We start from the raw sequence: 21,078 nt of genomic DNA on the forward strand, positions 1-21,078 counted from the left end.
GTTAGAACATATCTGTCTACACAAGAGTGACAGTGCCCTGCAGGCTGTATTTTATATTCAGAATTGGTCCATCAGTTTGAATGGATATCCCTGTCTTAGAAGATTGTTTCTGCTACAAAACAGGTCACAGAATTATTCATCAGGCAGCTGAAGCTGATGCAAGTTGCTGACAAGAAAATAAACTGATGAACCAAAAAGTTTCTGTCAATCTACATGAGCAAAACAAGTTGGGTGCACTGCTGTAGCCAGATCTACAAATAGTTTTTTATTTTCTAAAAGCTCTAGCTGCATTAAAGTCCATCTTGCCACACTGTATATTGTTTTCCTGTCATACTCTGCTGCTCTTCTGCTGGTGTAAGCTAGGGTTTTCCTTCTACTGTATGACTAGTGGCCCACAACAAATATGGTGAGCATGAATAGACTGAACACTTGCCAGCTCTTTGCAGAAGTGTTTGTGTGCAGTGCTGCAATGTGTGCAAATAGTGAGGGCCCTTGAGGTATTTTTTTATACTCCTTTCCAATAAAATGAATAATTCTCTTAACCAGAGGTTTGTATTTCAACCCGCCTATTTGTGGAAGAAAGCTCAGGTCGGTTGTTCATGCTTGAACCAACTGTTAGTTCTGTCTGGAGCTTAGTAGGTAGGTGACATGTAGGGGACAGAAATGTACCAGTACCAGGTGCCAGAACATAATGGCAAAGAGGCAGTGACTGCTGTTTCTCCAGTTCCTGCATGGGATGGGCTTAACTATGGCTTTTTAAAAAGCCATCTAAGAAGGCATCTGGAAGGAATAATTCTCCCATCAGATCTTCAAAAGTGCCTTTGGATTATACCACTCCCTACTATGGCAGTAACTTTAGATACCCTGGGAAGTCTGCAGCACATAGAGTGACTACACAATTGTTCATCCTTTTAAGTATCCTTTATTATTTTTTTAATTGCCATAACTTTCATTAAGATTACCAACCTAGATTGCATGACAGAGACATAGAGTCCCTTCCCTGAATCTTGCTTAAGATATAATTGCATTAGGATTTCACTGATTGAATAAATGACACAAAAGTTGTGAGTAATGTTATAGTGTTATTTTCCAATACTCTTGAGAACCTAACTGATGGATTATTGCTGTCTTCAGCTGTTGTTACTTCCCGGTGTCTGTTGTTACACCTGGTGCCTCGTATATGTTGGTTAGAGGGTTGCTTTTGTGTATAAGGAAGGACTTAAAAAGCAGAAGTTTGTGGGGAAAAATACACAGTCCTGATGCCCAAAGGGTGTCATGTTCTCATAGTAGGAAAGTATCAGAAGCCTATTATTTATTTCATTGAGAACCACACCAGTTTTTATGCTTGGTTTTCTTGACAGTGGTTTCTTTTCATATGGTGTTTTTTTATTAGAGTTTCAGTGAGTTTCAGTAAAATAGAAGGCTGATGTGTCATCTGATAACATCTGAGATTTATGTGAAGCAGTGACCTGCTGAAATGTCAGGACTTCTCTTCTTTGTGAATATAAAATGGCAGCTAAAAGGGCCTAGAATTTAGGCTCTAAAATGACCTTTATTTCTTCAAATAGTCTTAAAGCATGTTTTTCATTCATTTCAGTTTCATTTCAAAAACACTGTTGATAGTAGCTCTGTGTTCTAATAAGGCAGGATATGTGGTCGCTACTAATTTTTTTTTATCATTTTGTTGGGCTTGATTGGATTTTCTGTTTAATATCATAGTCATTCCTGCCCTGGAAAGTAGTTGTTTCAATACATAAAACCAGTTGTCTTTCCATGTAACTCAAAGAATGGGTATCTGGCAGATCCTGGCATATCAGTATTGAAAGAGTGGAGGGCCAGACTTAAGCCCATTGCACCTGTTAATAGATGGGCATAAGAATAAGTCAGTTTCTTAACTTTGGTGTCTGATGTGGGGTGAAATGTGATGATTGATAGAGTATCTCATCAATCAAATGTATAAAGATTCCAAAAAAAAAGACCATGGTGATGGATGTGCTGTGTCAGCCCTGAGAAAACATATAAAAGGTAGTCTGTCTTTTTCTTCTGTTCGTTTTTAGCTTTGGGCTAGTGAAACTTTTTTTTTGGTCTGTACTTTAGATATAATCTGATAAGCAAAGAATATAACCTCCCATGTGGGATGGCACAAGAAGAGGCAGAAGTCTTGTTTGTGTTTTTTGCAGTCTAGTTCCTGCATTCCAAGTCACAATCTCCTATGATTTGGGCCAAGTGAGCTGCAAATTGGAATTTGTGTTGCTGTTAATGCCTCATTACTGGTTTATCTCTTAATAACATAGACTTTCTCCTTCCTTTATCTGTAAACTTTGTTACCTGTGTCACTTTTCAACTGTTACCTCCATTACCAATATTCCATGTGCTGGTTTATGTAACAATATTGAATTACCAAGCCAGACAGATCTTTGATTACCAGACTAATTCTTATGGTCTAATCCTAATAGAGGAACGAAGGTTAGGCTTTTTACTGGAGCTGTATTGTGATTTTATGACTTTTTGAAACAATGAGTGTGCACAAGAGCATGATTTCCCCTCTTTCTGTGCTCAGGGTAAATGTTATCTCACTGGTGCATGTTTTGAAAAATGTCCCTGTGGTGTTATAGAGATATGAGAAATGGTTCCTGTCTCCAAAAGAATTGCCTGGAGCCGCCTTGTGTTCACTAAATACTGGCATTATCACTACTGCTGGTTTCCTTAGTACAGAAATTAACCTTGATTGCTTTGACAGATAATCAAACAATAATGGAAAATGGGCATAGGTACAACTGCCACTTTTTAGGATAGGCAGGTTTTTAACAGCCAAATTACAGCAGGATTTCCTTACAAGAGAGTTCACAAACAATGCAGATATGATGAAAATATTTTCCACTTGTCTTTTGAGCATAAAAAAAAGTTAAGCTTAGTTCTGTAGTATGCTCATAATAAGGTAACCATGTCAGCTCTTATACCATGCTGATTTTCCTCAGAGTACTTTAGAGTACAGAGAAATTAGATGAGTGTAAACAGTCCTGTAAATTTACAGAAAACATGGAAAGTTTATTTTTGTGAATCTGCATTTGCAATTTGTTAAGCTTTAAAGGGCAAGTAATAAAAATGTTAAAAGAATGCAGCTGGTGAAGATGCTCTCAAGGTCAACTTAAAGCTCTCAAGACACACAATAGAAGTAAATTGTAATTACAACCCTACATCCCCCCTGAAATCTCTCAGCACAGACAATAAATCTCTCTGAATGATTGCAGCATAAAACCCAAACTGATGCTAGCTTTTGTCCCCCCTTCCACCAGTTCTTGTTTTCTGATAATTCCACTCACATGTAAATGTGAAACCTTGGAGAATTTAAAGCAGTGGACGCTATCTCACAGTATAGGGGATGTTCAGTATTAGTGAGCTTAGTGCTTGGGTAGATGTCTTTGTGTAAATACAGCATGAATACTTTGAATACTTTGCAGGTTTTCTTTTATTTTTTTAAAAAGTATTTTTAACATTTCTGAAATTGAGTAAATATTCCTTCAGTGGACACAGCTTAGTTGCAATTACCTTTGCATTCTAAATAGTTCTCTTCAGAAATCCACTAGCTTGCATTGCTTCATTTTAACAGCTCTCAAGTACTGACAGATTTGGCTGAGAACAGCCCTTGCCTTTCAGTACAGCATGATGGTACATTAAAGAAACAAATGTGTAGGCTGGTTGCTCTTTTGTAGAGCTGTGGCATTATTATGAAACACTGATCTTGAGTTAGAAGCTAGTTCCTCGCTGGAACAAAGATTTTCTGGAGGTGAGTAGTTGTTACTCAGGGGATTATGAAGGGGAAGGGGCAGGTGTGCTTTTGCTCAGGAATGACCCAAAGCAGAAGTTCTTCAATACATCATACATATGACTGTTCTTTCAAACAAAAATTGCTTTTCTTGATCTGCTTTTCATTTACTCTTTTCCTTTTAAGATGATGAGGGAGGATGGAAAGGGGGGCCAAAGTTTGGAAATACAAGAAGTTATAGCATTGAAAAATGTATTCAAATCAGTGATGGTTGATTTCAGTCTATATAAAACTGCATTGTAAAACACTGAATAAACTTGAATACCCTTACTACACTTCCTGTTAGATACTGCATGGATGGAATTTGTTTTGTTTGTGAATCCTGGAAGGTCTTGTACAGCAGGCCTCTATGTTTGGAGGAAACTTCCTCCAAGACAGAATGTACATCAGTAGCTTCCTTAGAAGTTTTATTGTCTTAAAAATTACTCAGAGTAGATTATACCTCATGGTGACTTTGGATGCCAGCACTGGACTAGCAAGCAGCGTGCTGAACTGTGAACATGTGGTGCAAAAAGCAAAGCTAGCACCACCAAGTTCAGTCGGTTCAGTCAGGTGGATACCCATTATCATTCCTTAGCACAGACAGCATTGTTGATCCAGACAAAGACAAAGCTGTCTCTTTCTTCAAGATTTAAGAAAACAGAACTGCAAGGAGCTGACTATTACACTGCAAACAATAAGGTGTTTTCCAAAAGATGTTTCAGGCATTCTTTCTTCCAGTAAAGAATTGTAATGTTTCTTACAAGCTCAGATATACAAGATAAACATAAAGTTGTTAGATATCCTAATTCTGGGAGCCTGTGAATAAGAGGCCTTGAAATATGATGGATTTTTTGTGCCCTGAAAATGGCATCTGCTGTCGTATTTGCTGCAATCCAGTGATGATTCTTTTAGAGACCATCTGTCTGTCTCCTGTGCTTCCCCTGTTCTATTGTGCTGCTTCCTAGCAGTTTGGCCTGGGCTTGGTGGTGGTTCCTACGTTTAGTTTTCCAAGACTGCTCTATTCATTTTCAAAATAATATAACGCAAAGAATGTGTCAGGAAGAAAAAAGAAATAATATAGTATAGAATGATAAACCAGCCAAGTGCCTACCTCAGAACATCAGTCCTTGAGCAACTGTTAATACCATATTTAATGGTGACCTTTGAGAAGATTCTGGTTTGCTGTTCTCATGTAATTAATGTTTTCTGGTCCACTTTCCTCATGTAATCAATGTTTTGCTTTTAAAAACATAAAATTCTGTAGTTAGCCACTGAAAATCTAAGGCATCTGTCCTTTACGTATCTGTTTTCAAATGTTTCTCATGAAAGGCAGTGTATTGCTGAGCTAGTTCAAAGACTTCAAAATGGAACCTGTGCTTGCAACTGTTCTGATGGGAGATAAAGGCCTGAAGCCTCATCTGAAGTTTGTTCTCTGCATAGTTTTACATTTTCACCTTGAGCAATCAGCCAAACATGTGTGCTTTTTTTTTTTTTTTTTTTTTTTTGCTTTTTCTTCTTCAGTGGAAGAACTAAATATTTAAATATTAGTGCTGGTATGGCTCTGCTTTATGACAATCACAGAAGCAGACTTTCCAGCCAGCCTACCTGTCACTGGCCATACCAGGTCATTTTGGTGGGAAGATTGCTGAGGTAGTTAACTCAACTACTTTCAAGGTAACTAGTTTGCTATTTCTTCTGAACAAGGCTAGTTTCTACCAGAAGTCTCATAGTATTTCACAAATGTCCATCTATGAAACACTACAAGAAAGCTAATTTAACTCCCACCCTTTTCACAGTTTAGCACTTCCTCAGTTTTTTTACTTAAGTACTGTCCCAGTTTGAAAGTAGAGGGGGGATTATAACTGGATAAATTCTACTTTTTTAGCTGTTAAAACTAATATCTGCTTCAGTTAAAATATCACTGTTTTTACTGTTGGTTTCTTTTGTTGTTGTTGTTGTTGTTTGTTTCTTTTCCTTTTAATTTATCATGTCTATTAGAACATATGAAAACTAAATATCTTTGGTGAGAATAGAATTGTCGAATCACCAAGGCTGGAAAAGACCTACAAGATCATCCAGTCCAACTGTCCACCCATACCAGTAGTTCTCACTAAACTATGTCCCTCAACACAATGTCCAAATGTTCCTCAAACACCTCCAGGGTCAGTGACTCCACCACCTCCCTAGGCAGCCCATTCCAGCACCTTACCACTCTTTCAGAAAAGTAGTATTTCCTTATGTCCAACCTGAATCTCCCCTGCAGGGTGCAGCTCGAATCCTTTTCCTCTAGTCGTATCACAAGTTACATGAGAGAAGAGGCTGACCCCTACCTCACTACTGTCTAAGTTCAGGGATTTATAGAGAGCAATAAGGTCACTCCTCATTTTACCTAGCAAAGAGTGTACCTGTCCAAGCCATGGGTTGCCAGCTTCTCCAGGAGAATACTGTGGGAGACAGTGTAGAAGGTTTTGCTGAAGTCAAGGTAGACCATATCAACAGCCTTTCCCATGTCCTCCAGGCTGGTCGCTTGATCATTGAATGAGATTAGGTTGGTCAATCAGGACTTGTCCTTCATGAGCCCATGCTACCTAGGCCTGATCCCCCAGTTGTCCCATACGTGCTGTGTTATCTCCCTCAAGACAAACTGTTCCATAATCTTCCCTGGCACTGAGGTCAGTCTGACAGGCCTGTAGTTCCCCAGATCCTCCTTAAACCCTTCTTGTAGATGGGAGTCATGTTGGCAAGTCTCTACTCTTCTGGGACTTCTCCAGTTGACCAGGAATGCTGATAGATGATGGAAGGTGGCTTAGTATTGAAGTACTTTGTATTGAAAGTAATATTCAGAAATATGAAAACAGACTGCTTAAGGATATTCATGGTCTACTTTGGTGTGGTTTTCTGAGCCTTCTGAAATTTCTCACTATCCTCAGTATTTGCTGTATCTTTAGTATGGCTTTTAATTAATTTCTCCTGCCATTAACTGATTCAATTTTACCAAAAAATTATTTTTAACTGTTCATTTTTATGTTGTTATTATTCAGTAAAATTGTAAAATCTTCATGAGAAAATATTTTTTTTCCCTTAAGCTGTTTAAACAAGCTTGATCTGTTCCCTGAAAGCAAGCGTGTCATTTGAAACACTTGGATTGCAAAACACATTTAATCTGATAGGAAAGAGGATGTAATTACAATTAAACTTACTCATTTTTAGTTGCCTTTGTTTCACTATGGATGAGGGCAACAAAACAGACCGATTCCATTGCATCTTTTTGACTCCTGTGCCCCTGTGGTACAGGAGCCATGTAGTTGATGACCTACCTGTGTCAGAACTTCTGCCTCTAGCAGCGTTATTAGAAAATAACGCTGGTGACTTTGATTATACTTCTTTGTTTATTCTTTCTTCATAGCGACACACTGCTCAAGAAGTTAGTATGTATAGAGCTGTTTTTGCTGTTAAAAGAAGAGCTTCTGAGATGGAGAACATTCTTGTGCAAACAATGATCATGTGTTTCTATCAGTGGAATGGAAATCTATTATAAGATCTTTATTTATTTGCTCTGTGAATTGATTTGATAATGATCCCCACATGTTACTTTTCAAGCAGACATAAGCCTACTTTTTCTGGACCATAACCCAATAAAAAGATTTGTTAATGGAATTAGTGCTGTCCCGGGCTAGTAAACCATGATTTACAGGCATGTATATCCTTGTGGCCTCAAGTTAAGCTTTGTGTGAGAGCAGGGGAACCTCATGTTTGTCTGCCGACCTTTTGTAGGCATACTCTGAATCTGGTATTTATTGCTGCCCAGACTGGTACAGCAGTTTAGTGGCAGACACTTGTAGTAGGGTGCCTACCATTGGCAGGGCCATAGATGGTCATTTGTGTTGTGCTGTTGGCTGGGCGTGTGGCCAAGTGACTTGGCAATGAAAACAAAAAGTCCTAAGACACTCTAACTTGCTTTTAGTATATGTTAGGAAAGCAGAAGTGATGGGGACAGTTGAATTTCAGCATTTACAATACTGAATTTCCCAATTTCTTTTTAAACCTTCGTCTCTCTGTAATGAATCAAAAGATATGCTATGGTGTGTGTGATTAGATAGAAAAGAAAGAAGGTATTTTGAAATAATTGTAGTATCATTATACAAAGAAACAGAATGAGCTTAAAGTAGTAGTTTTGCAGGATTTTCCGCAATCAGAAATGACTTCAGGTATTTCTGTCATCAGCCAAGACAGTTAATGAGGACATGACCTAAAAGAAAAGACACTGTGTTGCTTCAGCCCATGTAGGGACTGGGGATTCTTACATAGTTCAGTAAAAACTGAAAACTTAAGTTCAGCCTGTGCTTTTTGAAGTGAAAAGTTGAAACGGTCACTATGCATAAAAAAGAATGTACAAAATTTGCAAGTGGACTGCAACTTTTTAATAATGTGATTTTTTTTTTAAGTACCAAAATATGTATTGATGGTGAGATAACTTAAGTAGCCTGAATGAACCATCCTTATAACTAAAAAGAAAAAAAGCAACTGTTATAAGCAAAGAACCGTTTTTTCAGTTTTCCGTCCTAAACTGTCTCACTCTCCTATTTTATCTAAACAATGTCTTTTGGCCCGAGATCATAAGCGGAGTTATTGTCAGCTAACATTTTCTGGGAAATATGAATGGCTGGAATATCAAAATTAATCTTAGAATGGAAAATATGATGACAGTACCATTTCTAGTTTTGTTGCTACCAACAGAAGTATCCTGTTGTGCCAGAATCATGCATTCATATGCCATGCATTAAGCAGACAGCTTCTAAGATTTCTGCCTAAATGACCTAAATTATACATAAACGGTGACACTTGTATGTAATAAAGGATTTATATATCTAATATACAGGAAAGGTATATGCTCATATGATAGAGCTTTGTTGACATCTGAAGTGTTGAGGCAAAATTATGATTTCCAGCTGTGAACGTGATAATTTTAAAGCAAGTCAGTCTGCCTAATTTTAAGATGAGAGACCATGCAGTTAAGCTTGATTTCCACTTTCATTTGGACCTTGCTCACATTGCACTCTTACTACTACAGCAGAACAGCAGTTAAAATGGGATGCTACAGTCTCTTTATTGTTCTGGCCATCTGTTTTATAAAGGAGCAATTAATAGGAAGGTCACAATGGCATTGCAACAACAGTATTAGTGAACCAGTGGACACTCTGGTTTGCTTTACTACTGAACATGTGGAGGGCTTTTGTTTGATTATTTGTTTTACTTAATCAACAGTTTTGAGTGTTTCTCTATATTTTTAGTCAGTTGTTTTGTCAATGGCTTTTTTAGTGAATGTCGCTTTTTTTTTTTTTAAGAAAAAACTCATTTTCCTTTGAGCTGATTCATACTGCAATTTACAATTCTTTAGAGCTGTATTCTGCACCTACTAGGATACACCTCAGAATTAACAGTTACTTAGAATAAATCTTGGAAACAAAGTGGGACTAAATATATGAGGAATCTGTTTACTATCTCCTTAGGTTATAAGTATTTCCTGGAAGTCTTCTTTGCACATCTACAGGTACACATATGATACTAACATTAGAAGTTGGTCCTTTGTTTCTGAGTAACTCATTAAAAATATGGCACTAATTAGGCTTGTCTGATCTGCACACATGGGCTACTGCAGAAATTAAGGCTGAAGCTATCACTGAGTAAATACCTGAGGCTTATTATGGGAACCAGGCCACAGAATGAAGTAGAAAAGTAGAATGAAATAAAACCTACTTAAGAACATCTACATTTTATTTATTACTTACAGTATTTGGTTGGTCTTGTAAATACACACAATGTCTTCAAATTGACTTACAGAATACCTTTTTTGAGAACTGAAGATTCTGTTGACTTCTACTCCAGATATGCTTTTGTAACAATGTCTAGCTCTGAAAAGTAGGACTATCCAATAAATGTAAATACTTCGAGCTTTCCTTGGCTTCTGATTCTCCTACACCAATAACTCAGTGGAAGTTTTACCTCCTCCAGACAAACACTGCATGTCTGATCATTTTTTTGTCTATTTTTCCTTCCTACAGGGACCCTATAAAAATACAGCAGCTGCAGAACCAAATTCGTCTGGAGCAAGAAAGTGGCCAGTGGTATCGTCAACAGCAGCAGCCTGAACACCGTCATCACACTCCCTCATCTCCTTCCTTCCCTCCTCCCCCCTCCTTCCAAGAACTTGAGTCCAGCCAGTCTGTTGTTTCTCCTGTGCCAATGAGTATTCTCAACTCTCATACTTCCCCAAGCATGCAGTCTTCCGGCTCTTTTAACTACGCTCGGCCTAAGCAATTCATTGCTGCTCAGAACATCAGCCCTGCTTCAGGTTACGTGACTCCTTCTTCAGGATCATCTACATCCAGCCTTCCTTCTCCTATGTCTCCGACTGCTTCTCAAAAACAGTTTGGGAGAGTACCTGTTGCCCCTTTTTCTCAGCAGTTTGCTCCGGAAGGGGAGTATGGATGGTCTCCTTCTTCTCCATCTCCTCCCCCCCCACCTCCACCTGTCTTTAGTCCAACCGCAACGTATCCAGCGTGTGATTCCTTTCCACTTCCACCCCCTCCACCTCCTCCTCTCCCTTCCCTTTCTTCACCTTCCCACAGCCTGTCTCCAACTCCTAGATTTCCTAATTCTGGCCAGTCTCCAGCAGCTTTTCTCAGCTCCATGCTGCCGTCCCAGCCACCACCCGTTTCTGTCAACGCGTTAGGCCTCCCGAAAGGAGTGATGCCTCCGTAAGTATTAGCTAATGAGCACTTCAAGTTCCTCTGGAGATTGTATGGAAGATTATTGCACTTGTTTCATTTTATAGTTTTCTAGGGTCCTTTGCTGCTAGTTGTCAGCTAAAAGTGATATGTAGATTGTTTGCTAATGCCTCTATGCTGGAGATTTGTTAAAGTTTTCTAATCATCACAGAATTCAGATTCTGAAAGGGTACTACATTCAGAACAGCAGAGAGGGAGCACCAGTGCGTCTGATGAATATATGAAAGCAGCAGCAAAAGGTTCTACATGCCGGGGGTGGTGCATGGAGATCCAATAAAACTCTTCTCATGACTCAGTTTTAAGACATGTATTCAGTGATATTTGCAGTCTTGCATTCCCATTGCATCTGGGTGCAGAGAAAAATGAAGGAGAGGGTTGTTCAAAACTCCCTGTAGCTTTGTGATACTTGAAATATAAGTTAGTGAAGAATGTACATGACAACAAAATGATCATGATGTATTGAATTTTGCCTGGAGGCTTATTTCCAAGGAAGAGAGTTTGGGAGGGGATTTCAAAAAGGAGTGCATAAAGACAAACAGAACCGCTTTCCCTAAGAACTCCAAATGCTTGTTTTCTTCTTTTGTCTTCCCTAAAGGCCAAAATAGTATTTTGGAGCACGTCAGCTCCCATCATAGATCGGTTCGTCTTTCTGCTGGCACTAGATTCTCATTCCATCCTTAGAGAACAAAGACGTGCTGAAGAAAAAAAATGAGAATAGCTGTATCCAAGGCTTATTTATAACTTTGTCTAGAAGTTTGTCTAAACATATTCACTGTAGCTAGGTGACTTGCTGAGCTATGTACTGCTGTGGTGGGAACTTCTGTAGTATCAGTCTAAGATCTGCAAAGCAATAGAAGAAGTAAAGCAGACAGATATCAAAGTAATAAATCATATATGTACTTTAAAAACCCCAACATTTATTTATCTTGATTTCTGTCATATGGCTCATTATAGAATCTGGCCATAAAACAGAATTAAGAGAAAAATGAATAAATTGTACAGTTTGCTCTTTCACTCATAATAGTTATGATTTTTTGTCTTACTGTGTCCCTTGCACTGACTGTGTTTCTCTGTTGATACAGACTGTTGAAAATTGCATGATTGATTTACAGACAGCTTGGCAGTAGGCACAGCCAATAAAAGACTGAAGTTACCCTTGATTTGGTAATATAGCAAGCACACATAGTTACATAGTTCTGTTACATGCTTGTTCTGTTGCATTGCTTAGGGCAAACCATTGTGGGCATGAGTACTGGATTCTTTTTTGAGTTCCCTTCAGTGTTCTGTGATGGTGACTGCAACAGCTCAGTCTTCTGCTGTGTTCCATAAAGGTGGGGAGCAGTACCTTTCACCATTTTGCTTCATTCATGCATGAGTTCTTACTTGAAATATTTAGCTGTGTTCCTCTTCCTCATCCCGTTCAGTCTTTGGACACAAACAGAGGCTTAACTCCGCAAGGATGCTTCCCTCTTTACCATGTTCCTTATTCCTCTAAGTGTAGCAGCCGACCTGGTTATGCATGTGATAGTGTGCCTCTCTCAGCCTCAGTTTCTGAGCTGGGCAGGACAAGGAGATGGGTGCTATTTGGCCTGCATTCCCTCTGGAAATGTAGTCCAGGTGGAAAGTGTATCATGTTAACCACACTGAGTGTATGAGTATATGATTTATGTGTCTGTGTATATATATCTATTATATATCTGTGTGTGTGTATGTATACACATACATGTAATGAATATTTGTCATTTTAATTATAACATTTAATACATGGGGAAGATGCACAGCTTGATGAAGAAAAAAGATCTGTTGTTACAAGTCTTTTGGTCTCCTCTGGTTTCTGCTACAATTTCAGTTCTTCTACTGTGTTTTTTATCATTTTCACTTTTGCTTCATCTTTTCCCTTGTCTTTTGCTCCACCCTCACAAATCCTCTTTCCTTGAACATATTTATTTTTCTGAGATGCCATAGTCTTTGAGCCAGTATTCCATATCCTCAGCCTATGTTCTTACTCTGTATTCCACACATCTCTAAGATCCATTGATTGAAACTTATGGTATTGACAGCATGCTGTAACAGACTGGCTGCAAAGGGTGAATTATGGTATTCAGAGTTTTGGTTCAGCTTGGTACCTAAAACATTCATCAAGCCATTTAGCTTTGTCTCTACTTCTAAATCTGTTGTATAGTTGTGATAATTGTGGGTTTCTGAAAGTAGACTAGCCACAATTTGAAGTGCCATTGATGTAAAGGAGATAGATGTATTTTGATGAAAGACTCAAAGTGCAGTGTTTGAATCAGTAGGGTTTGCTCTTTAAAAGATAACTTTATGATTTATTACTATATTTTAACTTCAGTGGAAGTTGATTTGGAATTGTAGTTGCATTTAGATATGTGTATGATTTATACTGAGTGCCTGTAGCAGATAAAATGCTCTTAGCACAGCTTTACTGTCTGCCTTCAGTGTTTTTGTGGCTCGTCCTGTCCTTTTTAGTCAGTGTGTGTGTGTATTTGTGTATTTGAGGGTTGTAATTTACTTCTCATCCTTTGATTGTATGGCCTTTTTATGATGGCACCTTATTCTCATTCAGGCACAGTTGTGACCCTGATAGCCAAATGTGTTTTGTGGTAAGAGGAGAATATAGTTAAACAATAAACATTGCAGGGCTGATGTTATTGCTAAGAACTGAATTTTTCCTTGGTTTTGGGACTCTGCAGATAATATACCATTATTTAAACCAGTTTGATGGTATGAATATTCTCTCCATTTATAGATATGGAAATATTTAGCACTGTTCTCCCAGACGTAGCCTTACAGCCATCCCTGAAGCATGAGAAAAGCTGCTTATGAACTTGCTACATTTTATCTGGACATCTGAAACATAGAAAGCAGCTTTGTGTAGTTAGTACATATTAATTCTCTTTTAAATATTCTAAGCATTTATTTGCAATGGTTGTATGGTCAGTATTCCAATTGCATAAAATATATCTGGAATTTCCAATAAGCTCTAACCACTCTGTGATTAGGGTCATTTTCAAACTGTGACTATGGTGTGGCCATGTCAGCTGAACAGACTTAAGGAACAACCATTTTTTTGTGATGGGGCAGATTTGATAAATTCATATCTTGCCAGAACATTGTGTTACTCAGCAAGACAAGAAGTACTGGTAGAGCACCACAGCTAATTAAATACTTCAGGGAATTATGAACACTCATCAGTTGTTTCTGAGATAAAACTTGGCTGGAGTTACGTTGTTTGGATACAGCTGGTGAAAATCTTGGCTCGCTTTTTCTACCTAAAGAAAGTTCTCTGGGTATATAAATGTATTGGACTCAGGTTAGCTTTCAATTACAAAAGGCTTGCTGGAAACAGGTTTGGTGTGTGACAGAAACCAAGAATTGAGGGTGTTTTGTCCACACTAAAATCTGTGGAAGCATGAATCTGATCTTCACCAATCACATAAGAATCTAAATTTATGAACTATACCTATATTAAATGCGTATACATTTTTAACAATTGGAAAAGACAAATTCTGAGTAAGCACATACCTTGTTAGGTTTATGTGGGCATAAACGAAAGCAAACTTAAAGAAAAGAGAAAGATTTACTGACAAATTAGTAAACAGTAAAATATAAACCATATCATAAATCATGCTGTGAAAAAAGCACCTTGAAGAACTCAAATATCTTTCTAAAATACCACATACTGTCATCTATACATATACCTTTCTGAAAGAAACTCAAAAAAAAAAAAAAAAAAAAAAAGTATTAAAGTAGATACTCCTTAAAGTAGATATTTTCATTAATATTATTTTAGTCACAAACTGGAGGGGAAAAAAGTGGTCTCAGACATAGGGTTGAATTTTGGGTGGTGCTGTGTCGAGACAGGTGTTGGACTCAGTGATCCTTACGGGTCCCTTCCAAGTCTGCATATTTTATAATTCTAAATTCCTTAACAGGAATTCTGTGGGGATCACAGGAATGGCAACATCAGAGAGCTCTGCATTTTTTTTCCTCTCTGAATCCAGACCTGCTCATCTATTTCTGAAGCTGTGTGCTGTGACTTGTGCATTGAATTCTTTCTCAAACAATGTAAAGAGGCAAAGTAGTACTTGCGTTTCCTGAATCAGCAGTGATGGTAACCATTGTGAGGAAATTACCACTTCTCCATGTTTTTATCTTACAACTTGTCTGTTGGTACAAATAACAGCTTTCATTTTTGACTAAAATGTATTGATATCCTATGTAGTCCTACATTTGTTTTTCCTGTTTAAGTTATTTCTATAATTTACAGTTACAACTATAAAAATAATTGAAACTACTTATAAATTAAGTAGTATATTATATATATTATATATTATATAAGTAGTATAAAGAGGATTAATTAGTTATAAATTAAGAATTCTGCCACAAGGTAGGGAAGTCAGGATGTCTTCCTGTTGCTGAGGTAGCTCTTCTCTATGCTGGTTGTTCATTCATCCCTGCAGCTCACTTTGGGGCTCAGGAAGCTGTATCTTTAAGTGTTTCTGTCATGGGAAAATTCCAGCAAATACTGGGGTTAACTTTTATTCCCAACTTGCAATTATGTAAAGCTATTGCTTGTGCCCTTAAGATGATTTTTGTTCAAAGGTTTGTGATTTATTGTGTTGTACCTTCTTTTCTCATGGCTTGGATCTTACTTATGGCTATTAGAGCAACACTTGTGTGGTTTATCTGTGATATCAGATCACTTCTTGTTGATTATGCCAAGAAACACTTTATACTGGGGATTTTGGTTTTGTATAATGTAACAATGTTACATTTGTGCAACTACTAATTGTTAAATGCATATCCATATTAGCTTTTTTGAAATATGATGCATGCATATTTGTTTCATGTGAACTTTTAAATCCAGGCTGTGTCTTAGGTATAATCTATTAAAACTGCTCAGAAGGTGAAATCAGTGTTTTAACTTACACAGACAGTAGCCAAACTAACCCAGCTCTTGACAACCATTACATCTGGAAAACTTGATTTTCCAGATATTTTTATCTACTTCTTTTTAAATTGATGGACAGAGATGCTTAAGATTGTTGCAAGATGACAAGTTAACTAAGAGAACTAGTAGCTGTACCTTTCCACTGAAAAGAGAGAGAGGCTGTTTGTACCTATTCATTTATTTCAACATAACTTGCAAAATTATGGTATAGTTTTATTTGGCCGGGACTTACTTTTATAGTTTTCGTATTTCATACAGATTTGTTTGCCCGTGAATGTAAAAGCAGGTACAGTGTTTGACAGTAGTGGAGACCTTCATCACCACATTTAATCATGACGAGTAAAAGTTAGTATCTTTGATATTATAATTCTTTTTCTCAAACCTGTGTATGTTTTTTCTTCTTCTGTCAGTTTCCTATTTCTTCTCAAGAGTTCAGGACCATGAGGGTTGTGCCAGCCTTCTTTATTTTCAAGTGCAGTCACTGCTTCTGTGATTTCTTCTTGAGCGGTGGTTCTAGCATAACACTGGTAGCAGTCTGAAAGACAGGTAGGATTACCAGTTGCAAAAGAGTTATTGTTTTCTCCAGTTGTTATCCAGATATGTGGACACCATTTGAAAAACAAACAGCACTTTGTGTTTCTGTGGTAACCAGTGCAGTATGAAGCAGAGGAGTCATTTGCTCAGATGGGAAAGATGAAACCAAACAGGAGAATGAAAAAATGGTCATTCATTTCATGAGTAGAAGTGCAGAAGATAAGACTTAGAAAAATAAATGTTGAGTGGTAGTCATGCACTTTGTAGGTGAGTTGTTCTGTGCTGTCTCATCAGGTTGTGTGATAAGTCCTAAGGGAGGACCAGACTTGCTCACGAGAATATATTATTCATTTCAATCTTGATCCTATCCAAAGCTATCCAACAATTTCATAACTAGTTCTTGGGTGGTAGAAATTGAACTTTGTTACTGTTGTTTCATTCCTTATTAATATCCTCAGCCAGGACTCTGCCTTAGGCCTTCTCTTAGTTCAGGTACATTTAATGTCACATTATGAGTAGAGATAGCTACTAGTCTCCACGGTATATATGACTAGATCAGACTAAAATGATTTTTAGATGCAGCTGCTACTTCAGAGTTCACGACCTGTTACTGTGCTTATAGTAACTTCGTTCCTGCATTAAGTAAAAAAAAAAATCTGTTAAATGGACAGGAATTAGCTGTATTTTTGGAAGACTTCAGTTTAAAAGGAAAAATCAAGTTACTGTTCATTACCTCAGTACCAGAGAATTGATTTAGATTTCTGTGAAACTGAGCCATGTTGGCTGCAAACAGGAATTTGTTCTTGGAAGGATAACAACAGCTAGTCTGTTGCCCTTATTTACACTGTAAAAGGTACGTAGGAAGAGAGGGGGGAATCACATCCAGTGTGCTCTCCGTGTAATTAAAACATGAAAAGTACTGCTGGTTTGGCCTATCTAAACAAATGTTAGGGCAAATATTTAAAACTAAGAAGAGCCAAGCCAAGGTTGCAAAAGTCCTTACTGTCAAAAATCTCTGTTTGTGAATTAAGTTTGCTTGAGTTTTAGAAATTTCTTTGCACCATTACTGGCTGAAAGAATTCATACTTGTAGGCTGTTATCTGTGCTTCTATTCATGCAATCTGTGACTTCAGTGATGCATATTTCAGAGGTGCGTAAAATCAATGTGAATTTCAGGCTGATTCTCAAAGGCTGATTCTTTGCACATTTGTGGTTGCTATTGTGTCATTGTCTTTAATTATGCCTTTTACAACTTTAATTCTTCCGGCGTACACTGCATCAGGCAAAGAACTGAACATAGAAATACACAAATAAATTCGCAGAACTTATCGTTTGATATTATCCCTAAAAGAAGCTGAAAAGAAAGGGGGGAGGAGGGGGAAGCTGGTTCTAAAGATATTGGAAGAATTTTGTCCAACATTCATTTTTATAGTTATATTTTTAGACTAGCTCCTTGCTTAAATATTTAATGCAAGTAAGGATAATAGAACCTATTTTCAGGCAAATTGCCTTGACTGGGTCTTACATGACATTTCCAGCTCCACTGTGCAAAGTTCAGGATGTTCTGGCACATGAGCAGAGATCTGGAATGTTGTTAAGGAGTATGCCTCTTGTATTAAATGCTACCAGGGATCCCTGGGCCATTGCTGAAACATTTGCTTACCTTGTTCTCTACATTCCTTAGCTTCCCTGCATAACTTGTTCCCTTGTTTAACTGCCATTGTTGGAGAGTAAAGAGAAGAAAGTTGTACACTGTGTTTGTCAAAGCTAAGTCTGCCTTTCTTCAAATCTAGTTCTCTACTTTTCATCAACAGCCCTGGAGAAGTATTGAATGCCAACAATTTTCTAATGTTTTCTGTTTTCTTATCTCCGTTTTCTTCATTTCCTGAGTAAATAAGCAAAATTTTCCAACCTTGTCACACGGGCAGTGTTTTAAAAGCATCTTTCTTGAAGTGCTCTGTGTTATAACTGGACTTGGTGCCCAACAAAAAAAAAAAAAAAAAAAAAAAAAGGAATTGATGGATTTTCTTGTGCTGAAGTGTCCCAGAATTATATTCATATTCATTTCGAGATAATTGCATTGTCATTCAGGTCTTAGTAAGGCAGATTCTTCTGTGAAATTGATAATACGTTAGTGTTAGTTTTATTTGTATTGTTCTCAGGCTTTGAACGTTCTTCCTGAATTTCATCATCATTACATCGCTTCTAGAGTAATTATATAGATGTTAGCTGTGTAAATGACTTGCAGCCTCTCCAAATTCAGTGTCATCAGCCAAGTTCCGCCATCATTTGAGAACTGTGCATCTTCTCCAGTTGTAAAGATTGAAATGCTGAGTACAGCGCAGACCTTAGGAAGATCTCACTGGTTTATGTTCTTCTGATTTTATAGGGAAAAACAAATAGTTACCACTCTCTGAATGGTGTTCTTAGGCAGTTATGCAGAAAATAATTATATAATAGAAATTTTATATAGAAATTTTAGCCAGGCTGTGTTTGCCTCATTTGCTAGGGAACTGCTGAATCTCCTGAGGGCTTACTCAGAAGACATAAACTAAGTGTATCAAAGCTGACTCTTTGCCTCTCTCTGTGCCTGGCAGCCTGACAGAGAGAGAAATGAATGAACTTTGATTCAATACAATTTTCATTGCCTTATTGCACTACACTGCTTTGAAGTTGACTGTAATATTGTTTTCTTGTGATTGGTATGGACATTGAACTTACTGACGGTTGTTGTTGTGGTGGTATGCGTTTCCCTTTTAAAAACATATGTGCTTGCTTAGGGACTTTTTGCTTTCAGAGATAACTGATAATGCCTCAGAATTCATTCACATCTTGCTTGAAATCCACTCCTGAGCGCTTAGCCCACAGTACTCAGACTGCCCTGGGTAAATTGTGAATTTGTTGTGCTCTGCTTTCTGCAGTGCTAGGCACGTCTGCTCTTGTTCTGTGATTTGAGGTGAAACAAGTTCTTTTTTACAAGAGCTTCACTGTTTTCTTGATTTAGATTTACTTCCAGTAGCAGAGTATGAATTAGGAATTCAGACATGATGTTTCCAGTTACTGTCTTCTCAATCTATACATTTGTTTTTCGCTTTTGACAGCATTTATGTATTGCTCAATTTTAGCTAATGGTGAAGGTTACCACTGAAAATGCTTTCTGAGGAATAAGTTTTATCTGACTGTGAATGATAAAGAAACATAGTACTGAACAATTGCCAAGAAACTTTGTTATTTCCTTATGATTCTAGTTTAATGTCTTCATGCTGGTAATGAAATTATCGTGTTGTGTATTGGAAAGAAGTTTGCCCCTATCATGCTGGTCTAAATTTTCCATCTCTATCATCTGTGAGTTTGGCAGTTTAGCTGAATTGATTCTATGTTTCATGTAAAAACATGGGGGCAGAGTGGGGAGGCCAGACTCTTCAGCAGTGTGTGGAGACGGGACAAGGGGAAACGGGCAGAAACTAGAGCATAGAAAGTTCCGCACAAATGTGTGCAAGAACTTCTTTATCGTGACGGTGACGGAGCGCTGGAACTGGCTGCCCGGTGGGGTTGTTGAGTCTCCTTCTCTGGAGATATTCAACACCCACCTGGACGCCTACCTGTTTGACGTGGTGTAGGGAACCTGCTTTGGCAGGGGGGTTGGACTTGATGATCTCTGGAGCTCCCTTCCAACCCCTACGATTCTGTGATTTTGTGTAATTCATTCCTTTATAATGGGCTGAGCCCTAATTAATTACTCAAAAAAACAAAAACAGAAAAATAAGCAAAAAACCCCACTAATATTGAAGCTCATCTCCAGTAGAAGAAAACATCATTGAGCGTTTCCAGCAGTAGAACTATCAATCATAGCATTACTGAAAATCATTTAATACTAGTGCAGACTGGAAAAAAATATTTCCTGTGCCATTCCATAATATCCTGAAATACCATTGGAACTTGTAGACTGGCATGGGGGATAATTTTGCCCAGTGAATGCAAACTGCTATATGGATGCCATTCTGTTGCAGACCATGCTGCTGAAATCTGATTTAAGGGCATGATTCTAATCCTTGCAAATGTATCCTAGATTCTGTGAATGGCTATTCCTTCAGTAATAACATGTTGCCTTCCGGGTGTGTGTTCAGAGATACGAAGAATAAACATGAAGTTATGTATTGTGTATTGAAAGTCTGAACCAAGAAATTAGTTAATAAATAGTATAAGAAATTAATGATTAACTATCTTGTTGTACTTCTTTCTGATCTTTTTCTACATGGCACTTAGTGGGAACCTAGTTTATCTTCCGTCTGTATTTATTTGGTCACACTTTTGCTTTTGTGTTTTCTCTTGCTTTGCTTTCTTGCCATTGTTCATCAGTTTCCTCTTTAAGTATATGATGTTTACAGCCATGGCTATTAGTACCCTGAGCCCTATTCTAATCAATACTTTATTTTCAAATAAAGCATAATTTCAGCTTTGTACTTAAACTAATCGTGGAAACAGTGATGTGAGCTAGAAGGAACAGCAAAGCAAGTAAGGATCCTAGACTTCTAATTTCAAAGACACGATGACACATTGTTCACTATTGGCAGGATTTTATCCAGTAATTCCTGAGTACCAGTGATTTCAGGAAAGTTCATGAATTTGTCTGTACTGTTTTGCAGGGGATTTCCTAAGAAAACAGGCAGAACTGCTAGAATAGCATCAGATGAAGAGATTCAAGGTTCAAAGGATGCTGTGATTCAGGATCTGGAAAGAAAACTTCGCTTCAAAGAAGACCTTTTGAACAACGGGCAACCGGTATAAAAACAGAATATATTGTGGGGAAGGGGAGTGGATATCAAGGGTAGCATCTTAGATAAATTTTATATAAAGTAAATATGCGTAGAGTGTTTTTGCATTTTATACATATATTCCTTTTAATTGAATTTCCAGAGCTGCATTTGTAAGTGCAAATGTAAGGAATAATAGCATATATTCTGGATTATCATTCA

The 21,078-nt window shown here is 37.7% G+C and overlaps 1 protein-coding gene across 12 annotated transcripts in view; it reads left to right on the forward strand.

Annotated features, from left to right (window-relative positions):
* Positions 1-21,078, forward strand: part of PALLD (palladin, cytoskeletal associated protein) — a 169,374-nt gene that overhangs the window by 126,493 nt on the left and 21,803 nt on the right. For 8 of the 12 annotated variants that reach the window (XM_015860904.3, XM_015860905.2, XM_015860903.2 and 5 more), the window contains 2 exons: positions 9,871-10,566; positions 20,749-20,884. In XM_015860904.3, the coding sequence (XP_015716390.2) occupies positions 9,871-10,566; positions 20,749-20,884 (832 nt within the window). The remainder of the gene's footprint in view (positions 1-9,870; positions 10,567-20,748; positions 20,885-21,078) is intronic. The other 4 variants (XM_015860906.2, XM_015860907.2, XM_085544836.1 and 1 more) reach the window with 1 other exon arrangement.

This window comes from Coturnix japonica, chromosome 4 (genome assembly GCF_054131305.1).
Source record: "Coturnix japonica strain WE chromosome 4, WE-NBRP24, whole genome shotgun sequence".
NCBI classification, from domain to species: Eukaryota; Metazoa; Chordata; class Aves; order Galliformes; family Phasianidae; genus Coturnix; species Coturnix japonica.